This window comes from Oncorhynchus kisutch, linkage group LG5, assembly GCF_002021735.2.
Source record: "Oncorhynchus kisutch isolate 150728-3 linkage group LG5, Okis_V2, whole genome shotgun sequence".
Lineage (NCBI taxonomy): Eukaryota > Metazoa > Chordata > Actinopteri > Salmoniformes > Salmonidae > Oncorhynchus > Oncorhynchus kisutch.
The window spans coordinates 58,945,721-58,973,626 of NC_034178.2; the positions used below are offsets into that span (position 1 = coordinate 58,945,721).

Genomic DNA, 27,906 nt, shown 5'->3' on the forward strand with positions numbered 1-27,906 from the left:
ACACACCAGGACAGACGTGCACAAGCACTTACAATAAACAGTCACCGACAAGGACATGAGGGGGAACAGAGGGTTAAATACACAACATGTAATTGATGGAATTGAAACCAGGTGTGAGGGAAGACAAGACAAAACCAATAGAAAATGAAAGGTGGATCGGCGATGGCTAGAAGGCCGGTGACGTTGACCGCCGAACGCCCGAACCAGGAGAGGGACCGACTTCGGTGGAAGTTGTGACAATTTTAAGAATGTGAAATATCAGAATAATAGTAGATAGAATAAGTTATTTCAGCTTTAATTTCTTTCATCACATTCCCAGTGGGTCAGAAGTTTACATACACAATTAGTATTTGGTAGCATTGCCTTTAAATAGTTTAACTTGGGTCAAATGTTTCGGGCAGCCTTCCACAAGCTTCCAACAATAGGTTGGGTGAATTTTGGCCCATTCCTCCTGACAGAGCTGGTCTAACTGAGTCAGGTTTGTAGGCCTCCTTGTTCGCACACTCTTTTTCAGTTCTGCCCACAAAATTTCTATAGGATTGAGGTCAGGGCTTTGTGATTACCACTCCAATACCTTGACTCTGTTGTCCTTAAGCCATTTTGCCACAACTTTGGAAGTATGGCTGGGGTCATTGTCCAAGCTTTAACTTACTGATGTCTTGAGATGTTGCTTCAATATATCCACAGAATTTTCCTCCTCATGATGCCATCTATTTTGTGAAGTGCACCAGTCCTTCCTGCAGCAAAGCACCCCCACAACATGATGCTGCCACCCCCATGCATCACGGTTGGGATGGAGTTCTTCGGCTTGCAAGCTTCCCCCTTTTTCCTCCAAACATAACGATGGTCATTATGGCCATACAGTTCTATTTTTATTTCATCAGACCAGAAGACATTTCTCCAAAAAGTACAATCTTTGTCCCCATGTGCAGTTGCAAACCGTAGTCTGTCTTTGTTATGGCAGTTTTGGAGCAGTGGCTTCTTCCTTGCTGAGCGGCCTTTCAGGTTATGTCGATATAGGACTCGTTTTACTGTGGATATAGATCATTTTGTACCTGTTTCCTCCAGCATCTTCACAATGTCCTTTGCTGTTGTTCTGGGATTGATTTGCACTTTTTGCACCAAAGTACGTTCATCTCTAGGAGACAGAACGCGTCTCCTTCCTGAGCGGTATGACGGCTGCGTGGTCCCATGGTGTTTATACTTGCGTACTATTGTTTGTATAGATGAACGAGGTACCTTCAGGCATTTGGAAATTGCTCCCAAGGATGAACCAGACTTGTGGAGGTCTACAATTTTTCTTCTCAGGTCTTGGCTGATTTCTTTTGATTCTCCCATGATGTCAAGCAAAGAGGCCCTGAGTTTGAAGGTAGGCCTTGAAATACATCCACAGGTACACCTCATATTGATTCAAATGTGGTCAATTAGCCTAAGAGAAGCTTCTAAAGCCATGACATCATTTTCTGTAATTTTCCAAGCTGTTTGAAGGCACAGTAAAATTAGTGTATGTAAACGTCTGACCCACTGGAATTGTGATACAGTGAATTATAAGTGAAATAATCTGCCTGTAAACAATTGTTTTTAATGACTCCAACCTAAGTGTATGTAAACTTCCGACTTTAACTGTACTTAATACGGAACAGTTCAAAAACGTTGAAACGTTTCTTCAAGTGCAGTAGCAAAAACCATCAAGCGCTATGATGAAACTGGCTCTCATGAGGACCGGCACAGGAATGGAAGCCCCAGAGCTACCTCTGCTGCAGAGGATAAGTCCATTAGAGTTACCAGCCTCAGAGACTGCAGGCAGAAGTAAATGCTTCATTCACAGAGTTCAAGTAACAGACACATCTCAACATCAACTACTCAGAGACTGCGTGAATCAGGCCTTCATGGTCGAATTGCTGCAAAGAAAACACTACTAAAGGACACCAATAATAAGAAGAGACTTGCTTGGGCCAAGAAACACAAGCAATGGACATTAGACTGGTGGAAAGTTGTCCTTTGGTCTGGAGTCCAAATTGGAGATTTTTGGTTCCAACTGCCGTGGCTTTGTGAGACGCGGTGTGGGTGAACGGATGATCTCCGCATGTCTATTTCCCACCATGAAGCATGGAGGAGGTGGTGTGATGGTGTGGGGGTGCTTTGCTGGTGACAAGGTCTGTAATTAATTTAGAATTACAGGCACACTTAACCAGCATGGCTACCACAGCATTCTGCAGTGATATGCCAGCCCATCTGGTTTTGGCTTAGTGGGACTATCATTTGTTTTTCAACAGGACAATGACCCAACACACCTCCAAGCTGTGTAAGGGATATTTAACCAAGAAGGAGAGTGATGGAGTGCTGCATCAGATAACCTGGCCTAAACCAAATTGAGATAGTTTGGGATGAGTCGGACCGCAGAGTGAAGGAAAAGCAGCCAACAAGTGCTCAGCATATGTGGGAACTCCTTCAAGACGGTTGGAAAAGCATTCCAGGTGAAGCTGGTTGAGAGAATGCCAAGAGTGTGCAAAGCTGTCATCAAGGCAAAGGGTGGCTATTTGAAGAATCTCAAATATAAAATGTGTTATTTCATAGTTTTGATGTTTTCACTATTACTCTACAATGGAGAATTATTATTTTTTTTTAATCCTTTGAATAAGTAGGTGTTTTAAAACTTTTGACCGGTAGTGTACAGTCGTGGCCAAAAGTTTTGAGAATGGCACAAATATTAATTTTCACAAAGTCTGCTGCCTCAGTTTGTATGATGGCAATTTGCATATACTCCAGAATGTTATGAAGAGTGATGAGATTAATTGCAATTAATTGCAAAGTCCCTCTTTGCCATGCAAATGAACTCTATCTCAAAAAACATTTCCACTGCATTTCAGCCCTGCCACAAAAGGACCAGCTGACATCATGTCAGTGATTCTCTCGTTAACACAGGTGTGAGTGTTGACGAGGACAAGGCTGGAGATCACTCTGTCATGCTGATTGAGTTCGAATAACAGACTGGAAGCTTCAAAAGGAGGGTGGTGCTTGGAATCATTGTTCTTCCTCTGTCAACCATGGTTACCTGCAAGGAAACATGTGCTGTCATCATTGCTTTGCACAAAAAGGGCTTCACAGGAGAGCGAACTTCAAGGACTTCAAGGAGAGTGGTTCAATTGTTGTGAAGAAGGCTTTAGGGCGCAGGGATTGGACAGGGATTGGACTGCTGAGGACTGGGGTAAAGTCATTTTCTCTGATGAATCCCCTTTCCGATTGTTTGGGGCATCAGGAAAAAAGCTTGTCCGGAGAAGACAAGGTGAGCGCTACCATCAATCCTGTGTCATGCAACAGTAAAGCATCCTGAGACCATTCATGTGTGGGGTTGCTTCTCAGCCAAGAGGTGGGTGGACAAACAAAAACCCACAAATTCTGACAAACTCCAAGCATTGATTATGCAAGAATGGGCTGCCATCAGTCAAGATGTGGTCCAGAAGTTAATTGACAGCATGCCAGGGCAGATTGCAGAGGTCTTGAAAAAGAAGGTTCAACACTGCAAATATTGACTCTTTGCATCAACTTCATGTAATTGTCAATAAAAGCCTTTGACACTTATGAAATGCTTGTAATTATACTTCAGTATTCCATAGTAACATCTGACAAAAATATCTAAAGACACTGAAGCAGCAAACTGTGGAAATTAATATTTGTGTCATTCTCAAAACCTTTGGCCACGACTGTATATACAGTAGTCCGGAGAAAGGAGGGGGATTCCCATAAAATTACATATATACAGTAACTATTTAAATTGGAATTCATAGGATCTCTGTGGGGATTCCTCCGACTTGATAAAAACTTGGTTAGAACAAGAGGAGGCCAGAGACTAAATATAGCAGCTGCTAACACAGTGTACCAGCCAGGACCAGCACAACACAGTGTACCAGCCAGGACCAGCACAACACAGTGTACCAGCCAGGACCAGCACAACACAGTGTACCAGCCAGGACCAGCACAACACAGTGTACCAGCCAGGACCAGCACAACACAGTGTACCAGCCAGGACCAGCACAACACAGTGTACCAGCCAGGACCAGCACAACACAGTGTACCAGCCAGGACCAGCACAACACAGTGTACCAGCCAGGACCAGCACAACACAGTGTACCAGCCAGGACCAGCACAACACAGTGTACCAGCCAGGACCAGCACAACACAGTGTACCAGCCAGGACCAGCACAACACAGTGTACCAGCCAGGACCAGCACAACACAGTGTACCAGCCAGGACCAGCACAACACAGTGTACCAGCCAGGACCAGCACAACACAGTGTACCAGCCAGGACCAGCACAACACAGTGTACCAGCCAGGACCAGCACAACACAGTGTACCAGCCAGGACCAGCACAACACAGTGTTTATTTTTATAATGGTTTATTTAATCCATTACGTGGCAGTATTACTGTAGTTAAGAAATAACCTGGATAAGCAAAACTGAGCCACAACAACACATAATAGATGGGAGGAGACTGAAATGGGAAAGAACATTATCTTAATCTGTATTCAAATGAGCATCCAAGATTATCATAAAACAATAGAATCAAAATAGTAATTGAAAAAAATAGCATTACCTTATGAAAATTATTACAGTAAGTACATACACTGAATAGTAATTGTATTTAATGATACTTGACACACACACACACACACACACACACACACACACAGCTTTGTTGTAGGTCCATGGTAAGTTAAAATAAGGAAGGCTGGACAGGTCAGATCAATCAGGAAAGGATAGTGACCTGGAGTGCCCCTCTCTCACACACCTATTAGTCAGAGGCTGACACTTTCAACTTTCACTGACCCTGTGTGTGTGGGAGAAAGAGTTTGTGTGTGCATGTGTTAGTGTGTGTGTGAGAGAGAGTTTGTGTATGTCCATGTGTGTGACAGCAAAAAAGCTTAGGTAGTCAGACATTTCCCAGAAAGCCCCTCTCTGGAGTGACACTCATTTTCGCCATGGATGTCAAGGAATGAAGAGGGATCCTGGGAAGTTTAAAATTCCTATCACCTTGACTGGAGTAATTTAACACACATATTCCTGTGAGGGCACTTGCAATTGGTGAGAGACAACTTGTTCTGGCGCCTCTACAATCAGGTGTAAATTGTGATCAAGGATCACCACCTGAGGGAATTACTCTTTGTTAAGTCTGGATTTGTGGGACTTTACATCACACGACTTAGAACACCTAATCTCAGATATTCCACTCTCTGTGTCTCAGTCTGTGCACCCTTTCGCTGCCGTCAGAGTGGTGTGGGCTCTGAGAGACTTAAGGGAGTGTGAGAAACCTTGTGTTGGAGTGTGGTGTGGAGGTTCTTACCACCTCCAAGAGAGTGAGAGCCTGTGTGGTGTGTGCTTGTTGTCGTTCTATATCCATGATGCAGCTGCCAGCCTCTCTCCCCAACGCTTCGTCCTACCTGGGACTGTCCCCCGAGGGCAAGGAGCTCCTGCCCCGAGCCGGCTTCATCACCCTCTCCATCATCATGGCTATGTTCACCGTACCGGCCATTGTGTTGAACTCCACGGTGATCGTGGTGTCGCTGATGAACAAGCAGCTGAGGCAACCTCTGAACTACGCCCTGGTCAACATGGCCGTAGCTGACCTGGGGACAGCGTTGACTGGTGGGGTTCTGTCTGTGGTCAACAACGCTCTGGGGTACTTCTCCCTGGGACGGACCGGCTGTATCATAGAGGGATTCTCTGTGGCTCTGTTTGGTGAGTGGCTCCCAGAACCGTCTCTGGGATATATTTTGTAAGTTTTCACATACACATAGACATTGATGACATTCATTCCTTCTCTACAAATATGTCCTTACTGTAAAGTGTACATTTGAAAATACATGTACTGTATTAAAAGTCTATATTTGCTTCCAAAAGTACGATTGTATTGTTAACTTTTTTTCACATATTTTATAATATGGAACCATGTTGATTTTGTTTCAATTGAATATTTTTCTTATGGCCATCTAGCTGAATCATTATTTTGAATCAAACTCGAAATTAAACTAATTCTGAATCAATTAAAATGAGTTCTCGTAATGATTCTGTCATACTAATCAGTCGTTGCAATCTCCAGGCAACACTATCTGTAATTACTGTACCTTTAATTACAACAACAATATAATTTGCAAAATAACTTTACGATGAGGCCCTGTGGAGCACTGTATGACTGCTGTACTGTACTGTCTGACTGGGGTGTACTGCAGGTATCACGTCACTGTGCACGGTAGCTCTGATTGCTATAGAGAGGATGTTTGTGGTGAGCAAGCCGCTAGGACCAATCTCGTTCCAGACCAAGCATGCAGTTGGGGGTGTGGCCTTGTCATGGGTTTGGTCTCTCATCTGGAACACCCCACCCCTATTCGGCTGGGGAAGGTACTGTAATGATATCAGATTAATCCGCCACACTGCTATGTACTGATGAGGTATCATGTAATGAGACCACGCAGATTATAATAGTAAACCATGACTAAACTTCACTTCCCTTACAGGTACGAGCTGGAGGGCGTGGGGACGTCGTGCGCCCCGGACTGGCACAACCGGGACCCCAATAATGTGTCATATATCCTGTGCTACTTCCTGCTGTGTTTCGCCGTGCCCTTCCTCATCATCGTGGCCTCTTACTCTAAACTCATTTACACCTTAAGACAGGTAGGTCCACTCAATGTGTAGTTTACATGCACGGCCCTAAAGGCGTGTCTGCTCAGACAGTGTCTGTGCCAGTTTGGTAGTGTGTGTCATAATTAGGGCCAGTCAGAAGTTTTTCCTGATCTCAAGACCTGAAACGGAAATATTCAGCCTGTAGGCTGGAGTTGTTCTTGGTCAGGTTATATGGTCAGGAAAAACTCCTAGCCCAAGACATACTCTCTGTATGACCACATATTGTCTGTGCCATGCATTCGGCAAGCTTTACATACTGTACTATCCATATTCAACAACCTGGCTGTGATGTTGTTGTTGTTGCAGGTCTCTGCAATGGGCTGTATAGAAGGGGGTGCAGCAGCCAAGGCGGAGGCTAAGGTGGCCCGCATGGTGGTTCTGATGGTGGTTACTTTCCTGGTCAGCTGGCTGCCCTACGCTACCCTGGCCCTCGTGGTGGTCTCCCACCCTGATGCCCCCATCAGCCCTCTGCTGGGCACTGTGCCAGTCTACCTGGCCAAGAGCAGCACAGTGTACAACCCTCTCATCTACCTCTACATGAACAAACAGGTATACTTATAAATCTACCTCTACATGAACAAACAGGTACACATACTGTATAAATCTACCTCTACATGAACAAACAGGTACACATACTGTATAAATCTACCTCTACATGAACAAACAGGTACACATACTGTATAAATCTACCTCTACATGAACAAACAGGTACACATACTGTATAAATCTACCTCTACATGAACAAACAGGTACACATACTGTATAAATCTACCTCTACATGAACAAACAGGTACACATACTGTATAAATCTACCTCTACATGAACAAACAGGTACACATACAGTACAAGTCAAAAGTTTGGACACCTACTCATTCAAGGGTTTTTCTTTATTTTGACTATTTCATACATTGTAGATTAATAGTGAAATACCAAAATAATACCAAAATAAAATAAAATTTGATTTGTCACATGCTCCGAATACAACAACTGTAAACCTCACAGTGAAATGCTTACTTACAAGCCCTTAACCCCCCCAAAAAAATATGTGTTAAAAGACCTCTTAAGGATCTTTTTAAAATTTCAGCCCAAATCTAACTGCCTGTAGCTCAAGACCTGAAGCAAGGATATGCATATTCTTGATACCATTTGAAAGGAAACACTTTGAAGTTTGTGGAAATAAAATTAATGTAGGAGAATATAACACATTAGATCTGGTAAAAAATAATACAAAGAAAATAATATGTGCATCATCTTTGAAATGCAAGAGAAAGGCCATAATGTATTAGTCCAGCCCAGGTGCAATTTGGATTTTGGCCTTTAGATGGCAGCAGTGTATGTGCAAGGTTTTAGACTGACCCAATGAACCATTGCATATATGTCCAAAATTTTGTATCAAGACTGCCCAAAGGTGCCTAATTGGTTTGGTAATACATTTTCAAGTTCATAATTTTGCACTCACCTCAAACAATAGCATGGTATTATTTCACGTTAATAGTTCATGTAAATTGGACAGTGCAGTTATATTAAAAATAATTTAAGCTTTCTGCCCACATTAGCCTACGTTAGCTCAACCGTCCCGCGGGGGGGGGGGGGGGGGGGGGGGAACACCGATCCCATAGAGGATTTATTAAGTAAAAAACATATAAGAAAAAAATAAGAAATGAAAGTAACAAATAATTCAGAGGAGCAGTAAAATAAAAATAGCGAGGCTATATACAGGGGTTACCGGTACAGAGTCAATGTGCGTGCGGGGGCACCGGTTAGTCAAGGTAATATGTACTGTACCTGTAGGTAGAGTTAAAGTGACTATGCATAGATAATTAACAGAGAATAGCAGCAGCCTAAAAGAGGTGGGGGGAAATGCAAATAGTCTAGACATTTGATTAGCTGTTCAGGAGTCTTATGGCTTGGGGTTAGAAGCTGTTGAGAAGCCTCTTGGACCTAGACTTGGCGCTCCGGTACCACTTGCTGTGAGGTAGCCGAGAGAACAGTCTATGACTAGGGTGGCTGGAGTCTTTGATAATTTTTAGAGCCTTCCTCTGACACAGCCTGGTATAGAGGTCCTGGATCGCAGGAAGCTTAGCCCCAGTGATGTACTGGGCCATACGCAAAACAATCTGTAGTGCCTTACGGTCATGGGCCGAGCAGTTGCCATACCAGGCAGTGATGCAACCATGCTCAGCAAACTTAATGATGGTGTTGGAGTTGTGCCTGGCCAAGCAGTCATGAGTGAACAGGGAGTACAGGAGGGGACTGAGCACACACCCCTGATGGGCCCCTGTGATCAGTGTGGCAGTTGTATTGTTACATACCCTTACCACCTGGAGGCGGCCTGTCAGGAAGTCCAGGAGCCAGTTGCAGAGGGAGGTGTTAAGTCCCAGGGTCCTTAGCTTAGTGATGAGCTTTGAGGGCACTATGGTGTTGAACGCTGGACTGTTGTCAATGAATAGCATTCTCACATAGGTGTTCCTTTTCTCCAGGTGGGAAAGGGCAGTGTGGAGTGCAATAGAGATTTAATCATATATGGATCATATATATATAAATTATATATATTATGCAAATTAGAGTGGGTCTAGAGTTTCTGGGATAATGGTGTTGATGTGAGCCATGATCAGCCTTTCAAAGCACTTAATGGCTACAGATGTGAGTGCTACAGGTCGGTAGTCATTTATGCAGGTTACCTTAGTGTTCTTGGGTACAGGGACTATGGTGGTCTGCTTGAAACATGTTAGTATTACAGACTCAGACAGGGAGAGGTTGAAAATGTCAGTGAAGACACTTGCCAGTTGGTCAGCACATGCCCGTGGTACACGTCCTGGTAATACGTCTGGATCTGCGGCCTTGTGAATGTTGACCTGTTTAAAGGCCTTACTCACATCGGGTACGGAGAGCGTGATCACACAGTCGTCTGGAACAGCTGATGCTCTCATGCATGTTTCAGTATTACTTGGCTCGTTTGGAGCATAGAAGTCATTTAGCTCGTCTGGTAGGCTCGTGTCATTGGGCAGCTCATGGCTGTGCTTCCCTTTGTAGTCTGTAATGGTTTGCAAGCCCTGCCACATCCGACGAGCATTGGAGCCGGTGTAGTACGATTCAATCTTAGTCCTGTATTGATGCTTTGCCTGTTTGATGGTTCGTTGGAGGGCATAGTGGGATTTCTTATAAGTCCCGCTCCTTGAAAGCGGCAGCTCTACCCTCTAGCTCAGTGCGGATGTTGCCTGTAATCCATGGCTTCTGGTTGGGGTATGTACGTACAGTCAATGTGGGGACAAAGTCATAAATGCACTTAATGATAAAGCCAGCCAGTGACTGATGTGGTGTACTCTTCAATGCTATCCGAAGAATCCCGGAACCCATATGGAATCATGTAGTAACCAAAACATTTTTAACAAATCAAAATATATTGGGGATTTTATATTCTTCAAAGTAGTCACCCTTTGCCTTGATGACAGCTTTGCACACTCTTGGCATTCTCTCAACCAGTTTCGCCTGGAATGCTTTCCCAACCGTATTGAAGGAGTTCCCACATATGCTGAGCCCTTGTTGGCTTCTTTTTCTTCACGCTGCAGTTCAACTCATCCCAAACCATCTCAATTGGGTTGAGGTCAGGTGATTGTGGCCAAGTCATCTGATGCATAACCCCATCACTCTCCTTCTTGGTCAAATAGCCCTTACACAGCCTGGAGGTGTGTTGGGTCATTGTCCTGTTGAAAACAAATGATAGTCCCACTAAGCGCAAACAAGATGGGATGGAATATCACTGCAGAATGCTGTGGTATCCATGCTGGTTAAGTGTGCCTTGAATTCTAAATACATCACAGACAGTGCCACCAGCAAAACACCATCACACCCCCTCCTCCATGCTTCATGGTGGGAACCACACATGCGGAGATCATCTGAGATCATCTACTCTGCGTCTCACAAAGACACGGCGGTTGGAACCAGAAATCTCAAATTTGGACTCATCAGACCAAAGACAGATTTCCACCGGTCTAATGTCCATTGCTCAAGTTTCTTGGCCCAAGCAAGTCTCTTCTATTTATTGGTGTCCTATAGTGGTGGTTACTTTGCAGCAATTTGACCATGAAGGCCTAATTCATGCAGTCTTCTCTGAACAGTTGATGTTGAGATGTGTCTGTGAAGCATTTATTTGGCCTGCAATTTTTAACAAGGCACACCTGTTAATTGAATTGCATTCCAGGTGACTACCTCATGAAGCTGGTTGACAGAATGCCAAGAGTGTGCAAAGCAGTCATCAAGGCAAAGGGTGGCTACTTTAAAGAATCTCTAATCTAAAATATATTTTGATTTGTTTAACACTGGTTTAACACTGGTTCCTACATGATTCCATAAGTGTTACTTCATATTTTTGATGTCTTCACCATTACTCTAAAATGTATAAAATAGTACAAATAAAGAAAAACACTTGAATGAGTAGGTATGTTTAAACTTTTGACTGCTACTGTACATGCAGTACATCTTCTATTCATCTACACATGTGTATAGATGGGTTGGTTGTTTAGCAACAAAACCAACACACATTTTTCCATATTAGCAAAGACGTGACATCAGTCAAAACACCTCAAAACAAGACATGGTATCAAGAACAAGTTCAAACCAACTGAAACGTGCCACGTATGATTCACACCATGGCAGTTTCGTTGTTGTTAGCTATCTGGCCATTCAGAACCATAACAAGACATGCCCTTATGACCATTTGAAATGTGCGCATCGTTTTCGTGACGTCAGCAAACCAGTCAATGAAACACTTTGTTTGTATTGAAAACAAGATCAGATATAGGAAGCAAAAAATGTCAAGGATGATAATAAGCCTATAAATGTGATAGGAGATTAAGTTAGACACTAATCTGTAGAATGATCACTGCAATGCGCCTTGCCACAAACCAGACACTCGTTAGCAGTCTAAAGACTCCATCTAGTGGAGAAAAATGTGAAAGTAATTTCAGTCACCATTAGCTCAGGTCCTGTGGTAGAACATTGTTTCACTGCGACTTCATTTCATACAGTTTTGCCATTGAACAGCTGCTGTTACCATGAACAGTTATTTTAAACATTGAAGCCATTTGATATACAACAAAATGTCGGACACAGTAACAGTGTATGATAATGGTGTTGTGTCTTGTCCAGTTCCGGAGATATGCAGTGCCCTTCCTGCTGTGTGGGAGGGACCCATGGCCATCTGAGGAGGAGGGGTCAGAGATGCAGACCACTGTGGCAACCATCAACAACAAAGTCTCCCCCAGTTGATCCATAAAGGCATTTAGATAAATCCACTGATGGCACCAGCAGCACCAATAAAGTGTCACTCATATTCTATGCCTTTTTTAATACATTCATTAAATATACCTCTTAGTTTGTAAGAATATGACTTATTAATACCTTAATAAGGAGATTTGTATGACTTTCTTACCTTGTCATAAACAAAAAAAACTTTAGAGTATGGTTTTAATACAACATCCAGAATGGGATGAGAGACTGGCTGATCACAGAGTGTTACCTACAGTATGTTACAGAATGTATATTAACTGGAATCTATCGTTACTTTATGGTAAATATAAAACACTATGAACATGCTGTTCAATACATAATGCATGGCTTATCTATAAACAAAGCACAAATAATGAACATACAGTGTAGAATTTCAGTGTAAGTTTATTCAGTAATAACCATTAGAAAATAAAATATCATTATTGATTAAAATGAATTCAAGGCAAAAAAAAAAAAAGGAAAAAAAATGAATTGATACAAAACATAGAGGGTCATAATAAAGCATTTGCTACTAAGAGAAATCATGTTTACTGAATAAAAACATTACAGAGTAAATATAAGGACTTTCAAGTAGAGAACATTACCATGGGTCTTTCCATATGTTTCTACATATTTTACATTATCTTCTATTTTAATACATATTTAATAACAGTAATAGTAGTAATAGTAATCATAATAATTATAATAATAGAATGAAAACTAATCAAAATGTTTAAATCAACAAGGGTTTCTCTGTAAACTGGTATATTACCATTGGATTTATCTTTTTTTAACCCACCAACAGAGTAACAGTGCACCTTGAAAATGTATATTTTTTTCTTTATTTTTTTCAGATTCTTTCTGTCCCAGCATTGAAAGGTGAGGTGTAAATGACAAATATAGATTTCACTAAACCATACACACAGTCACAAAAAAGTACAAAATTGTCTCACCTTAATTCACAAAAATGTGTATAGAAAAAGGAGAAACAATAGCACTATACAGTTACTTGTGCAAAGACAAACAGCTATGTGCTAATATTGAAATACCATTGGTATAGAATGAACCAAATCATTTTATCTTTTCTTTTTTTCAGGAATCCCTGACATGAGGTAAAAGTATGTTTGTTTTATCTTTAGTTTAACACAACCTTTTTAAAAGTGTTTACAAAATAATGCATATTTTCAGTTTATCAGTAATTGCTACGAATAGTATAACGTGCCTGGAATGCGCATTGGTCCTTTCACAAGATAATTCTCAACAAAAAGACCAGAACACATTTTTTTTTACTCAAACAATTCAAAGAGCCCTTTCAATGTGCACACAATGTGGAAAACCTACATTTTCAAGACAGTATTCAGGTTGACTGAGAACGCAATGCAAACTCATGAACTACAAATCAAACACTCATGAATTACAGATCCCACACGTCTCATCACCTACCCATCTTCTGTGCTTATTCAAACTATCCAGGGCAGCGCCTGAAAAAGAAGTGAACTTAGTACTTTATTTTTTGTCTGCTAGTGTAAAGTAATTTTGTGGTGCATCAATTTTCAACTTGCGTTGATAGCAACAAAAGTGGCGTTTTCTTGTAAAATTAGCCGTAGTACAAACACTCCCTTCTCATTGGACAGATAAGATGGCTGTGGGAAACAGACTGGTTGGTTGAGAGGAAGGCTGATATGTTTTCCCCAGACGATGCTGGACCACCACGAGGTATAGTGTATGCAGAGAGAAGCCAGAGAGGCTGAGAGAGTGAGGGGGTTAGTATTGCTTAGCCTCTCTCCAGCTAAAACACTTCAGGCCAAATATGACACAACAACACAACAGAAGAGGACAACAATGGTGGAGATCGTGGACCTACCTAGACCATGATGATACCTAGCCTGGTCCCAGATCTGTTTGTGCTTTTGCCTACTCCATTGTCATGTTTTGCTTGACAATTCCGTAAGGAGTTGGCGAGAGAGCAGAACCAGACTGGCACCCAGGCTAGATGCAGCCTCATCACGTGAGCTCATCTGCCCTGTCAACATCCCTGATGAATACGTGCCTCACCAATCAACCACCGTGCATCCCGTCTGTCCTGGCTCACACCGGCTCAGTCTGTCACAAGTCTCGCACACAACAACATAAAGGCCAAGTGATTAGGAAGATTCAGTTTGAAAGGATCAGTGGAATTAACTTACATTAATCGTGATCAACAAGTTGTATATTGAGGAAAAATCCCAATAAAAGCATTGAGAACGACAGGGAGATTTCTGTTCATCTCACGTCTATCATATTGTTTTCTTTCAGCAGCAGAAGGCATTTCAGTTGGGACAGATGCAACTAATAAAGTTGTAGAATTCATTTCAAAATGGGCAAATGAAGCAGCATTGTCAATGCACTAGGCATCTGACCTTTCTGTGCTGTGCACCTCCTCTGCACAACATATACAAACACGGAAGTTTAGTATCACATCTTTATAAAGGTAGAATAGCCTCCTTGAGGCTTAGCTAATATCAAGTCCTACAAAGATGCTCTTAATAAGGGGTACTTTACTTTGTGGTACTGGTGTTGGTGTGGTTTGAGTAACACATATACAGTGTTCTTATGCTCATAAACAAGTAAAAAAACAAAGACATTTGCATATCTTGTGCAGCTGTGTTGTTACACGAAAAAGAAAACGATTTTAAAAAGCTGTTCACAGACATGTCAAGGATGCATATGAGCAACAACAAAGAAAAGGCAAATAAATGTCAGAATATTGTACCTAATAAAATAATAACACCAGCGATCTTCTTTCCTGGTAGCATAATAGGATTCATTAGGGTGTGTATTGCTGATCTTCTTTTGAAATGGTACACAATTACAAAATATAGAACATCTCTTTACAAAGTTTTTCTTTTTGTTTATATAATACAATTCATTTACAGTATATCTACTATGAAATATTCATCGTCAGGCTATTGTCAAATTAAAAACAACCTGCCTGCTAGTGCATTTATTCCATGCTGTAGTCGTCTCAGAAGTGTATATCTCCAGTTGGATGATGCTATAAATGTGACTGATATCTCCTGCATACGTAAACTGGTTATTCTCTAAGAATCTGTTCGATGTGACCCGTCTACAGCCATCTTTTAATTATTTATGTCAATGATTCCGGGATCAAAGTTATACTAAAACATCTAAGGGGGGTTAGGTGGGGAGAGATATGCCTTTCTATGCTTGCATTGAAAACTTGCATGATATGCCAAAATCTTAATAAAGTGACAGAGGGAATGACATCTTACATCTGATTGTCATCACCCTTAACGACCTGCCTACGGTACCTTACGCCTCTGCCAATAGGTCCATCTCCTCCACTGACACGCCATGTCCTCGTCTGCAATTGGCTCGTTGATGAACCTGTGAGTGTCACCTCCAGATGGTGACCTATGACAGATGCTCATGGCCTCCTAAGCGCCAGTAGTGTCGGTCTGGGAGGGTGGGACTAACATGGTTCCCTGGCACCAGGATTGGCTTCTGGTCCTGTGATTGACAGAGGTGATGTGAATTCCCTGGCTGGCAGAGGGTGAGTGAGAGAATAAGTGTGTCTCTCTCTCTCCTCATAGGTGCCTTTCTCTTCCATGTAAAAGGCACTTCTTTTGGTCGTAAGCCAATAGATGCATTTCTCATTTAGTTTTCCACTGATGGTACTGTAGTCTATATGAAGTAGAGTACATACAGCTAGTAGTTAGTTTCTAGTAGTTTATTCTCCAGCCGATGCTATAAAGTGGTGATGCAGATCATCTCATCTGCCAGGTCCTCCTCGTACGGTAATCTAAGCTCCACCTCCGGCTCCTCGTCACTGTAACTGGCCGTGGCGTCCTGGAGGTCGTAGTCCCGCTCGCTCATGACGGGGTACACGTTGACCCCATTAACCGCCGGCGCCACACCGCCATTCAGCAAGTGGCTGGCCGCGCTCTCCATCTCGTCAATGGTCATCTCGCACGCGTCTGCTATCTCGTGCTTGGTGGCCGCCACAAACTTTGGATCCTTGGCGTATCTCCCGAGCCCCTCTGATATCAAAACCTGCATGGCAACAGGAGAAAACCGACCACATTGTGTAAACGTGGGTCATTTAAATTACTGTTAGTCACCAAAGTTTGGATATCTGAGTCTGAGTGTTTAAACCATCAACACCTGTGGCAACTCCTGTAGCATGCACACCACCCACCGCTCCTGAGTATTTTACTCGATAATGTCCAATCGCTGGATAATAAAATGGATGAGCTCAAGGCAAGAGTTGCTTTTCAGAGAGACACCAGGGATTGTAACATACTCTGCTTCCATGAAACATGGCTCTCTCGAGATATACTGTCTGGCTCTGTAAAGCCAGTTGGGTTCTCAGTACATTGCGCCGACAGGAACAAACATCTCTCCGGGAAGCAGAAGGGTGGAGGTATATGTTTATGATTAACGACTTTTGGTGTAACTGTGATAACATACAGGAACTCAAGTCCTTCTGTTCACCCGACCTAGAATATCTCACAATCAAATGCAGACCGTACTCGTGTTCTCCTGAGAGAATTTTCATCAATTATAGCCACAGCAGTCTATATCCCCCCAAGCGGATACCACGCCGGCCCTCAAAGAACTTCACTGGACTTTATGCAAACTGGAAACCACATATCCCGAGGCTGCATTTATTGGAGCTGGGGATTTAACAAAGCAAATTTGAGGAAAAGGATCCTGAAATTCTATCACATCATTCCCCCACGCGGTGAAGGTAGGAAACAACACCTCCTCTTCGCTAATACTCAACACTTGTGCCCCACAAGGGTGCGTGCCCAGCCCCCTCCTGTACTCCCTGTTCAACCATGACTGCGTGGTCAAGCATGCCTCCAACTCAATCATTAAGTTTGCAGACAACACAACAGTAGTAAGCTTGATTACCAACAACGATGAGACAGCCTACAGGGAGGATGTGAGGGCTCTGGGAGTGTGGTGCCAGGAAAATGACCTCTCACTCAACGTCAACAAAACTAAGGAGATGATGGTGGACTTCAGAAAACAGCAGAGGGAACACCCCGCAATCCACATCGATGGGACTGCAGTGGTGAAGCGACTCTTCAACCTCAGGAGGCTAAAGAAATTAGTCTTATCACCTCACAAACTCTTACAGATGCACAATTGAGAGCATCCTGTCGGACTGTATTACCGCCTGGTATGGCAACTGCACCACCCACAATCGCAAATCTCTCCAGAGGGTGGTGCGGTTTGCCCAACGCATTACTGGGGGCAAACTTCCCGCCCTCCTGGACACCTAAAGCATCCGATGCCAAAAAGGAAGGCCAAAAAGATCATCAAGAATATCAACCACCCGAACCACTGCCCGTTCACCCTGCTAACATCCAGAAGGCGAGGTCAGTACAGCTGCATCAAAGCTGGGACCGAGATACTAAACAGCCATCTCTAGCACATCAGATTCGGCTGCCAATAGACATAGATTAGGAATCACTGGCCACTTTTAGAAATGGATCACTAGCCACTTTAATAATGTTTCTGTATCTAGCATTACTCATCTCATATGTACAGTGGGGAGAACAAGTATTTGATACACTGCCGATTTTGCAGGTTTTCTTACTTACAAAGCATGTAGAGAGGTCTGTAATTTTTTATCATAGGTACACTTCAACTGTGAGAGACGGAATCTAAAACAAAAATCCAGAAAATCACATTGTATGATTTTTAAGTAATTAATTTGCATTTTATTGCATAACATAAGTATTTGATCACCTACCAACCAGTAAGAATTCCGGCTCTCACAGACCTGTTAGTTTTTTTTAAGAAGCCCTCCTGTTCTCCACTCATTACCTGTATTAACTGCACCTGTTTGCACCTGTATAAAAGACACCTGTTCACACACTCAATCTAACAGACTCCAACCTCTCCACAATGGCCAAGACCAGAGAGCTGTGTAAGGACATCAGGGATAAAATTGTAGACCTGCACAAGGCTGGGATGGGCTACAGGACAATAGGCAAGCAGCTTGGTGAGAAGGCAACAACTGTTGGTGCAATTATTAGAAAATAGAAGAAGTTCAAGATGACGGTCAATCACCCTCGGTCTGGGGCTCCATGCAAGATCTCACCTGGTGGGGCATCAATGATCATGAGGAAGGTGAGGGATCAGCCCAGAACTACACGGCAGGACCTGGTCAATGACCTGAAGAGAGCTGGGACCACAGTCTCAAAGAAAACCATTAGTAACACACTACGCCGTCATGGATTCAAATCCTGCAGCGCACGCAAGGTCCCCCTGCTCAAGCCAGCGCATGTCCAGGCCCGTCTGAAGTTTGCCAATGACCATCTGGATGATCCAGAGGAGGAATGAGAGAAGGTCATGTGGTCTGATGAGACAAAAATAGAGCTTTTTGGTCTAAACTCCACTCGCTGTGTTTGGAGGAAGAATAAGGATGAGTACACCCCCAAGATCACCATCCCAACCGTGAAGCATGGATGTGGAAACATCATTCTTTGGGGATGCTTTTCTGCAAAGGGGACAGGACGACTGCACAGTATTGAGGGGAGGATGGATTGGGCCATGTATCGCGAAATCTTGGCCAACAACCTCCTTCCCTCAGTAAGAGCATTGAAGATGGGTCGTGGCTGGGTCTTCCAGCATGACAATGACCCGAAACACACAGCCAGGGCAACTAAGGAGTGGCTCCATAAGAAGCATCTCAATGTCCTGGAGTGGCCTAGCCAGTCTCCAGACCTGAACCCAATAGAACATCTTTGGAGGGAGCTGAAAGTCCGTATTGCCCAGTGACAGCCCCGAAACCTGAAGGATCTGGAGAAGGTCTGTATGGAGGAGTGGACCAAAATCCCCGCTGCAGTGTGTGCAAACCTGGTCAAGAACTACAGGAAACGTATGATCTCTGTAATTGCAAACAAAGGTTTCTGTACCAAATATTAAGTTCTGCTTTTCTGATGTATCAAATACTTATGTCATGCAATAAAATGCAAATTAATTACTTAAAAATCATACAATGTGATTTTCTGGATTTTTGTTTTAGATTCCGTCTCTCACAGTTGTACCTATGATAAAAATTACAGACCTCTACATGCTTTGTAAGTAGGAAAACCTGCAAAATCGGCAGTGTATCAAATACTTGTTCTCCCCACTGTATGAACTGCACTCCACACTATTCTATGGTATCTTATTCACTTTAAATTATGTTTACATATTACATCACCGATTTCATATGTATATACTGTATTGTATTCTATACTACACCACTGACTGTTAAACAGGCATCTCCAGCACATCAGAGGCTGCTGCCTATAGACATTGATTAGGAAACACTAGCAACTTTAATAATGTCTCCGTATCATGCACTACTCATATCATATGTGTAAACTGTACTTTAATTGTGTGTAAATATTGCATAACCCATCTCATATGTACTATCGTGGCCATTTTTTTTTGAAGGACACAAATATTAATTTCCACAAAGTCTGCAGCTTCAGTGTTTTTAGATATTTTTGTCAGATGTTACTATGGAATACTGAAGTATAATTACAAGCATTTCATAAGTGTCAAAGGCTTTTATTGACAATTATATGAAGTTGATGCAAAGAGTCAATATTTGCAGTGTTGACACTTCTTTTTCAAGACCTCTGCAATCCACCCTGGCATGCTGTCAATTAACTTCTGGGCCACATCCTGACTGATGGCAGCCCATTCTTGCATAATCAATGCTTGGAGTTTGTCAGAATAAGTGGGTTTTTGTTTGTCCACCCGCCTCTTGAGGATTGACCACAAGTTCTCAATGGGATTAAGGTATGGGGAGTTTCCTGACCATGGACCCAAAATATTGATGTTTTGTTCCCCAAGCCACTTAATTATCACTTTTGCCTTATGGCAAGGTGGTCCATCATGCTGGAAAAGGCATTGTTCGTCACCAAACTGTTCCTGGATGTTGGGAAAAGTTGCTCTCGGAGGATGTGTTGGTACCATTCTTTATTCATGGCTGTGTTCTTAGGCAAAATTGTGAGTGAACCCAGTCCCTTGGCTGAGAAGCAACCCCACACATGAATGGCCTCAGGATGCTTTACTGTTGGCATGACACAGGACTGATGGTAGCACTCACCTTGTCTTCTCCGGACAAGATTTTTTCCGGATGCCCCAAACAATCGGAAAGGGGATTCATCAGAGAAAATTACTTTACCCCAGTCCTCAGCAGTCCAATCAGTGTACCTTTTACAGAATATCAGTCTGTCCCTGATGTTTTCCCTGGAGATAAGTGGCTTCTTTGCTGCCCTTCTTGACACCAGGCCATCCTCCAAAAGTCTCCGACTCACTGTGCGTGTAGATGCACTCACACCTGTCTGCTGCCATTCCTGAGCAAGCTCTGAACTGGTGGTGCCCCGATCCCGCAGCTGAATCAACTTTAGGAGACGGTTCTGGCGCTTGCTGGTAACCATGGTTGACAGAGGAAGAACACTGATTCCAAGCACCACCCTCCTTTTGAAGCTTCCAGTCTGTTATTCGAACACAATCAGCATGACAGAGTGATCTCCAGCCTTGTCCTCGTCAACACTCACACCTGTGTTAACGAGAGAATTACTGACATGATGTCATCTGGTCCTTTTGTGGTAGGGCTGAGATGCAGTGGAAATGTTGTTTTTTTGCGATTCAGTCCATTTGCATGGAAAAGAGGGACTTTGCAATTAATTGCAATTCATCTGATCACTCTTCATAACATTCTGGAGTATATGCAAATTGCCATCATACAAACTGAGGCAGCAGACTTAATTAATATTTGTGTCATTCTCAAAACTTTTGGCCACGACTGTATATACTGTACTCTATACTATGACACTATATCTTAGTCCAATGCCGCTCTGACATATATGTGTATATATTCTTAATCCATTCCTTACTTAGATTTATGTGTATTTAGGGTATATGTTGTGAAACTGTTAGATATTACTTGTTAGATATCACTGCACTGTCGGAGCTAGAAGCACAAGCATTTCGCTACACCCGCAATAACATCTGCTAAACACGTATATGTGACAAATAAAATGTGATTTTACTTGAAGCTAGCTGGCTCGTTAGCTATAGCTACTCTGAAGCTAGCTTGTCGTACTAGAAAGCAATATAAACAAGTTGAAAAAAAGTAACTACAAAAACCGTTATCTTCTGAAGCAATTTGGTTATCCTGTCTTGATTGTAGAAGTCCTAATTTGCTATCTCACAAAATGAAGAGAGGTTTAGTCAGTGAATCAGGCCGTCTCAATGGTAACCAGATACTCTTTTGCCATACATGCCAGTAAAACACCTTAATTAAGTATGCACTTAGATAAGGAAATATTTGAGGGGCTCGATGCAACGCCCTTAAACATTTCCCTTAGGTAAGGGAAAATGATTCCTTAAGCTAAACCATTAAGGGAAACACTTAATATGTTTTATGCAAGCGGGCCCTGCCCCCTACAAGGTGTAGAATTTACACAGGCGTAGCTCATAAAAGGGATTATGCCCAGGTGGTATCATTTTTAGGTCCGGCGTAGAGCGTTGGACGTAGTTGGACGTAGTTACGACACACTTACGACCGACTGGTGCAACTGGCCCCTGGACACCAACCCACCCACCCTCCCCTTCCCTGCCCTCCCCTGCCTCACCGCCTCAACCAGGCTGGTAGCACTGCCTCTCTTCTGGTGGTAATGCTGTCGGTACTCTGGGGGCAGCTGGAGGTGGACGGGGGAGTAGGTCCTCTGGGAGTACTCTGGGTCGTCTGTGTACCATGAACTCTTCCTCACAGACACCTGGCTGCTGGAGGCACTCTCCCTGAAGAGAAAAAGAGATTCAGACACTCTTGGAGTGCAATGGAGGAAAGGTGAAGGATGAGAATGATTGAATGAACATAGTAACTCGATGGTTATTATCAGAGTTCTACACAACTTTCTTATGAACAAAATAATCAAAGTGAGCGTGGCACCTGCAACCATTCCAAGACTAATCGTTTTAAGATTCTGTCGCGAAGGAATGGGATGCGTGGTATAGCGAGCAGAAGTCGTTTCGGTGTTTGGGTTTTTCACTGGATATTTGGTCAAATCGAGAGCTTGGGACTATTAGGTTCTATCTGCATTTTTGTCCAAATGTAGTTATTGACATAGCCTTGTTCTGGTCAATGTTCTCTACTTATATGGCTATTTGCATTGACCCTCTTTTTTACACTGCTACTACTCACTGTTTATTATCTATGCATAGCCACTTCACCCCTACCTACATGTACAAATTACCTCAACTGACCTGTACCCACGCACACTGACTCTGTACGGTTCCCCCTGTATATAGCCTCATTACTGTTATTTTATTATGTCACTTTCTTTTATTACTTTAGTTTATTCTTTTAGAAAATATTTTCTAACTCACTTTTTTTGTTGGTTAGGGCTTGTCAGTAAGCATTTCACGGTAGGTCTACTACACCTATTGTATTCGGTGCATGTGACAAATAAAATGTTATTTGATTTGATATGTAGAACTCGAAATACCCAGGTACACGCTGTTTATGCTCAAAAGAATGCAATATAAAAATGACTAACCACATTAAAACCAATGAGGGTCCGGAACTTTAAAGCCAGTTATCTCAGAATCATCTTTTTGCAGATAGAACATTATGGTCCCAATATCTCAAAATAACGTTTTTGCAGGTATTAGCATCTTTCGAATTTCGGAAAAGGGAAGGAATGTTCAGCCCGTAACTTCCAAAGAGAGAGGGTTCCGCTCCTCGTTCCGGTTCTGCTCCTCGCTTTAGCACCTCTTCATCTTTTATCTTAAAGGGATAGTTCACCCAACTGACAAAATTACATACTGGTTTCCTTTCCCTGTAAACTGTCTATGGACAAGCATTTTTGTACATGATGCATGAAAGATACTAATATCGGCCCTATTACTTGAATAGGATTTGTGCCACAAATGCTAAAACGTCAACATCAAATCAAATCAAATCAAATTTATTTGTCACATACACATGGTTAGCAGATGTTAATGCGAGTGTAGCGAAATGCTTGTGCTTCTAGTTCCGACAATGCAGTAATAACGAACAAGTAATCTAACTAACAATTCAAAAAAAAAACTACTGTCTTATACACAATGTAAGGGGATAAAGAATATGTACATAAGGATATATGAATGAGTGATGGTACAGAGCATGTGGAAACAGTGCCAGGAAAACTAACCCAAAGAATGAATTGCTGTCATACCTTGTCCATAGACTGCTTACAATGTTAGAAAACCAATGTGTCATTTTGTCATTTTATTTTGTTAAGTGCCAAAATAACAGATATATTAAAAATAAAAGTCCCACATTAGTCACAAAATAAGGGTCTCACATTAGTCACAAAATAAGGGTCTCACATTAATAAAACCAATCTGTAGTCTTCATCAGACGAACAGACAGAACAATGAAGGAGTCTTTCATATACCTGCGTCCGGGGAGATCGACCCTGATGAGGGGCGTGTAGTAGGGCGACTGTTCCTTACTGGCCGGAGTGGCGGGGGGAGTGGCCCAGGAGCGGGTGGAGCGGGTGGGGGAGAGACGGTGGGCTCTGCTGGAGTCCAGCCCTGCTACAGCCATCACCTGTAGAGGAAGGGACGGACGGAAAGTAACAAACACACTGGTCTAGAACCCCTGGGGAAGCACTGCGTTGGTGAATCAATTCATGCAACATATTGCACTAGTAATATGAATGTGTGTGAATGTACAGTGCCTTGCGAAAGTATTCGGCCCCCTTGAACTTTGCGACCTTTTGCCACATTTCAGGCTTCAAACATAAAGATATAAAACTGTATTTTTTTGTGAAGAATCAACAACAAGTGGGACACAATCATGAAGTGGAACGACATTTATTGGATATTTTAATTTTTTTTAACAAATCAAAAACTGAAAAATTGGGCGTGCAAAATTATTCAGCCCCTTTACTTTCAGTGCAGCAAACTCTCTTCAGAAGTTCAGTGAGGATCTCTGAATGATCCAATGTTGACCTAAATGACTAATGATGATAAATACAATCCACCTGTGTGTAATCAAGTCTCCGTATAAATGCACCTGCACTGTGATAGTCTCAGAGGTCCGTTAAAAGCGCAGAGAGCATCATGAAGAACAAGGAACACACCAGGCAGGTCCGAGATACTGTTGTGAAGAAGTTTAAAGCCGGATTTGGATACAAAAAGATTTCCCAAGCTTTAAACATCCCAGGAGCACTGTGCAAGCGATAACATTGAAATGGAAGGAGTATCAGACCACTGCAAATCTACCAAGACCTGGCCGTCCCTCTAAACTTTCAGCTCATACAAGGAGAAGACTGATCAGAGATGCAGCCAAGAGGCCCATGATCACTCTGGATGAACTGCAGAGATCTACAGCTGAGGTGGGAGACTCTGTCCATAGGACAACAATCAGTCGTATATTGCACAAATCTGGCCTTTATGGAAGAGTGGCAAGAAGAAAGCCATTTCTTAAAGATATCCATAAAAAGTGTCGTTTAAAGTTTGCCACAAGCCACCTGGGAGACACACCAAACATGTGGAAGAAGGTGCTCTGGTCAGATGAAACCAAAATTGAACTTTTTGGCAACAATGCAAAACGTTATGTTTGGCGTAAAAGCAACACAGCTCATCACCCTGAACACACCATCCCCACTGTCAAACATGGTGGTGGCAGCATCATGGTTTGGGCCTGCTTTTCTTCAGCAGGGACAGGGAAGATGGTTAAAATTGATGGGAAGATGGATGGAGCCAAATACAAGACCATTCTGGAAGAAAACCTGATGGAGTCTGCAAAAGAACTGAGACTGGGACGGAGATTTGTCTTCCAACAAGACAATGATCCAAAACATAAAGCAAAATCTACAATGGAATGGTTCAAAAATAAACATATCCAGGTGTTAGAATGGCCAAGTCAAAGTCCAGACCTGAATCCAATCGAGAATCTGTGGAAAGAACTGAAAACTGCTGTTCACAAATGCTCTCCATCCAACCTCACTGAGCTCAAGCTGTTTTGCAAGGAGGAATGGGAAAAAAAATTCACTCTCTCGATGTGCAAAACTGATAGAGACATACCCCAAGCGACTTACAGCTGTAATCGCAGCAAAAGGTGGCGCTACAAAGTATTAACTTAAGGGGGCTGAATAATTTTGCACGCCCAATTTTTCAGTTTTTGATTTGTTAAAAAAGTTTGAAATATCCAATAAATGTCGTTCCACTTCATGATTGTGTCCCACTTGTTGTTGATTCTTCACAAAAAAATACAGTTTTATATCTTTATGTTTGAAGCCTGAAATGTGGCAAAAGGTCGCAAAGTTCAAGGGGGCCGAATACTTTCGCAAGGCACTGTATGTGTGAACTACATGGAGGTGCATTCGGTGCAGACGCAGAGCTGTCTACTGTACGTGTTACCTGGTGGTACATTCCATGCAGTTGTACAGCAGTGCACTGTGAGAAGTGTGTGTGTGTTACCTGGTGCTGCATTAGGTGCAGTGGTAGTGCAGTGCGTTGGTGTGGCAGCTCGTCCTGACTGCCTTGCCTTCTTAGACACTCAAAGTTGAAGGAGGGCCTCCGGTGACCTGGGTGTGTGGTGGATAGGTGGACAGGACAGGAGGATGAAACTAGTGAAACTAAACTACTCATGCAGGAAACAATGACGACATGCAACTAAAGGGCATCAACACACATTCACAAACAAACAAAATGTCATGAAGGTGTCTTTAAAATTATACAGTACCAAGTCAGCGGCAAGGCAGTTTAATGAAAGAGTCAAAAACTGTGCATGTGTGTGTGTGAATAACTATTAGCTTTTATCTAACCTCAGTAACAGTATATTTGATGACAAGCATCAGAAGCATTTCTGGGTAGAGTGGAGGGGCATTACCTTGAGGTGTGGCAGGAAGCATCCTTCTCTTAGGCGACCTCCTTCCATCTTGGTAGAGGGGCTGCTCATCATCGTCATAGTAACTGTCGGGGTGGTGGTAGCCTCTAGGAGTCTCATACTCCGTGTCACTGTTCTGGTACCTGTCCAGGTATTCTTTATAGGACCTCCTGGAAGCCAAGGATAGGGTGTTGGAGGTGAACTAGCTACTTAAAAAAAAATATAGCGGGATAGATTTAATAGGCTTCAGGTCCACATCTGGCTTGCGGGCCGCTAGTTTGAGACCCCTGCTCTAGCAGAAGAGAACGAATTGTGAGGTACACTACATGACAAAAAGTATGTAGACACCTGCTTGGCGAACATCTCATTCCAAAATCATGGGCATTAATATGGAGTTGGTCTGCCCTTTGCTGCTATAACAGCCTCTATGCTTCTGGGAAGGCTTTCCACTAGATGTTGGATACGGGGACTTGCTTCCATTCAGCCACAAGAGCATTAGTGAGGTCGGGCACTAATGTTGGACGATTAGGCCTGGCTCACAGTCGGCGTTCTAATTCATCCCAAAGGTGTTTGATGGAGTTGAGGTCAGGGCTCTGTGCAGGCCAGTCAGTTCTTTCTCACCAATCTCAACAAAACATTTCTGTATGGACCTCGCTTTATGCATGGGGACATTGCCATGATGAAACACGAAAGGGCCTTACCCAAAATGTTGAAAATCCGCCCCAGACCATTATTCCTCCTTCACCAGACTTTACAGTTGGCACTAAGCATTCGGGCAGGTAGCATTCTCCTGGAATCTGCCAAACCCAGATTTGTCCGTTGGACTACCAGATGGTAAAGCATGATTCATCACGCCAGAGAACGCGTTTCCACTGCTCCAGAGTACAATGGCAGTGGGCGTTACACCACTCCAGCTGACACTTGGCATTACACATTGTGATCTTAGGCTTATGTGCGGCTGCTCGGCCATGGAAGCCCATTTCATGAAGCTCCCGATGAACAGATCTTGTGCTGACGGTGCTTCCAGAGGCGGTTTGGAACTCGGTAGTAAGTGTTGCAATCAGGGAAAGACGACTTTTACGCGCTACGTGCTTCAGCACTCGACAGTCCCGTTCTGTGAGCTTGTGTGGCCTACCACTTCGCGTTGAGCCGTTGTTGTGTCCTAGACGTTTCCACATCACATAACTGCCATTACAGTTGACCGGGACAGCCCTAGCACGGCAGAAATTTGACGAACTGACTTGTTGGAAAGGTTGCATCCTATGGCGGTTCCACATTGAAAGTCACTGAGCTCTTCAGTACAGGTCATTCTACTGCCAATGATTGTCTATGGAGATTGCATGGCTGTGTGCTCAATTTTATACACCTGTCAGCAACGGGTGAGGCTGAAATAGCGAAATCCAATCATTTGAAGGGGTGTCCACACACTTTTGTATTTATAGTGTATAAACAATATATAAGATAAGACATGTATTTCTGTTCTGCTATACAGGTGGAGAGTTACTTTACCTGTCTCCTGACAACATGCTGTCGTCCTCGTAGAACTCCTCCCCGCTATAGTACTCTCCTGAGTACCTGTCATCGTCAAACTCCTCCTCCCGCCGGATGGTCGGGTGACGGACGTCTCCCACATGGGACCTAGGAGGTGGTGAGGAGTCAGGGTTCAGAGGTCAGAGGAGGGGTGGTGCCCAGTGGAGGCTGGTGTCACTTTCAAATCGGAGGATGGGCTCATTGTAATGGCTCGAATGGAATGAATAGAATGGTACTGGTTCCAGACATTACTATGAGCAGTCCTCCCTTCACTAGCCTCCACTGGTGGTGTTGGACTGCGAGGGGGGTCGTGGGGGAACAGGGCCATGCACTGCCATGCAGACGCAAACCTCCAGCCTCCAGGGGGCAGCGATGCAACAGAACCAACGACCCTCATCATCCACCACCGCAGCCTCATCAAGACAACAGGGACATAGACAGTAGAAGCAGTAGACCAGTGGACATAGCATATAGTATCGAAGAGCATCCCTCAGTGTTCACTAACACTTCTTATGTCAAAGGAAAA

The 27,906-nt window shown here is 43.1% G+C and overlaps 2 protein-coding genes across 9 annotated transcripts in view; one reads left to right on the plus strand and one right to left on the minus strand.

Moving 5' to 3' along the window:
- Window positions 1–5,324: 5,324 nt before the first annotated feature.
- Window positions 5,325–12,428, plus strand: LOC109891345 (parapinopsin-like). Its single transcript, XM_020483815.1, has 5 exons — window positions 5,325–5,737; window positions 6,229–6,397; window positions 6,514–6,673; window positions 6,989–7,231; window positions 11,831–12,428. The coding sequence occupies exons 1-5, from the start codon at window positions 5,398–5,400 to the stop codon at window positions 11,948–11,950; spliced, it is 1,032 nt and encodes a 343-aa protein (XP_020339404.1). The 5' UTR covers window positions 5,325–5,397; the 3' UTR covers window positions 11,951–12,428.
- LOC109891346 (voltage-dependent L-type calcium channel subunit alpha-1D) overlaps window positions 12,337–27,906 on the minus strand; it is a 123,030-nt gene continuing 107,460 nt past the window's right edge. For all 8 annotated transcript variants that reach the window (XM_031825533.1, XM_031825531.1, XM_031825529.1 and 5 more), the window contains 6 exons: window positions 27,360–27,488; window positions 25,854–26,020; window positions 25,442–25,548; window positions 23,410–23,564; window positions 21,604–21,769; window positions 12,337–16,003 (listed from right to left, as the gene is read on the minus strand). In XM_031825533.1, the coding sequence (XP_031681393.1) occupies window positions 15,698–16,003; window positions 21,604–21,769; window positions 23,410–23,564; window positions 25,442–25,548; window positions 25,854–26,020; window positions 27,360–27,488 (1,030 nt within the window). In that variant the 3' untranslated portion in view covers window positions 12,337–15,697. The remainder of the gene's footprint in view (window positions 16,004–21,603; window positions 21,770–23,409; window positions 23,565–25,441; window positions 25,549–25,853; window positions 26,021–27,359; window positions 27,489–27,906) is intronic.

What these genes read in the sequence shown, in the direction of transcription:
- LOC109891345 (XM_020483815.1), top strand. Translation starts at nt 5,398, where the DNA reads ATGATGCAGCTGCCAGCCTCTCTCCCCAACGCTTCGTCCTACCTGGGA. An exon ending in ATTCTCTGTGGCTCTGTTTG is followed by an intron (nt 5,738 to 6,228) that starts GTGAGTGGCTCC and finishes GGTGTACTGCAG; the next exon opens with GTATCACGTCACTGTGCACG. An exon ending in CCCCTATTCGGCTGGGGAAG is followed by an intron (nt 6,398 to 6,513) that starts GTACTGTAATGA and finishes CTTCCCTTACAG; the next exon opens with GTACGAGCTGGAGGGCGTGG.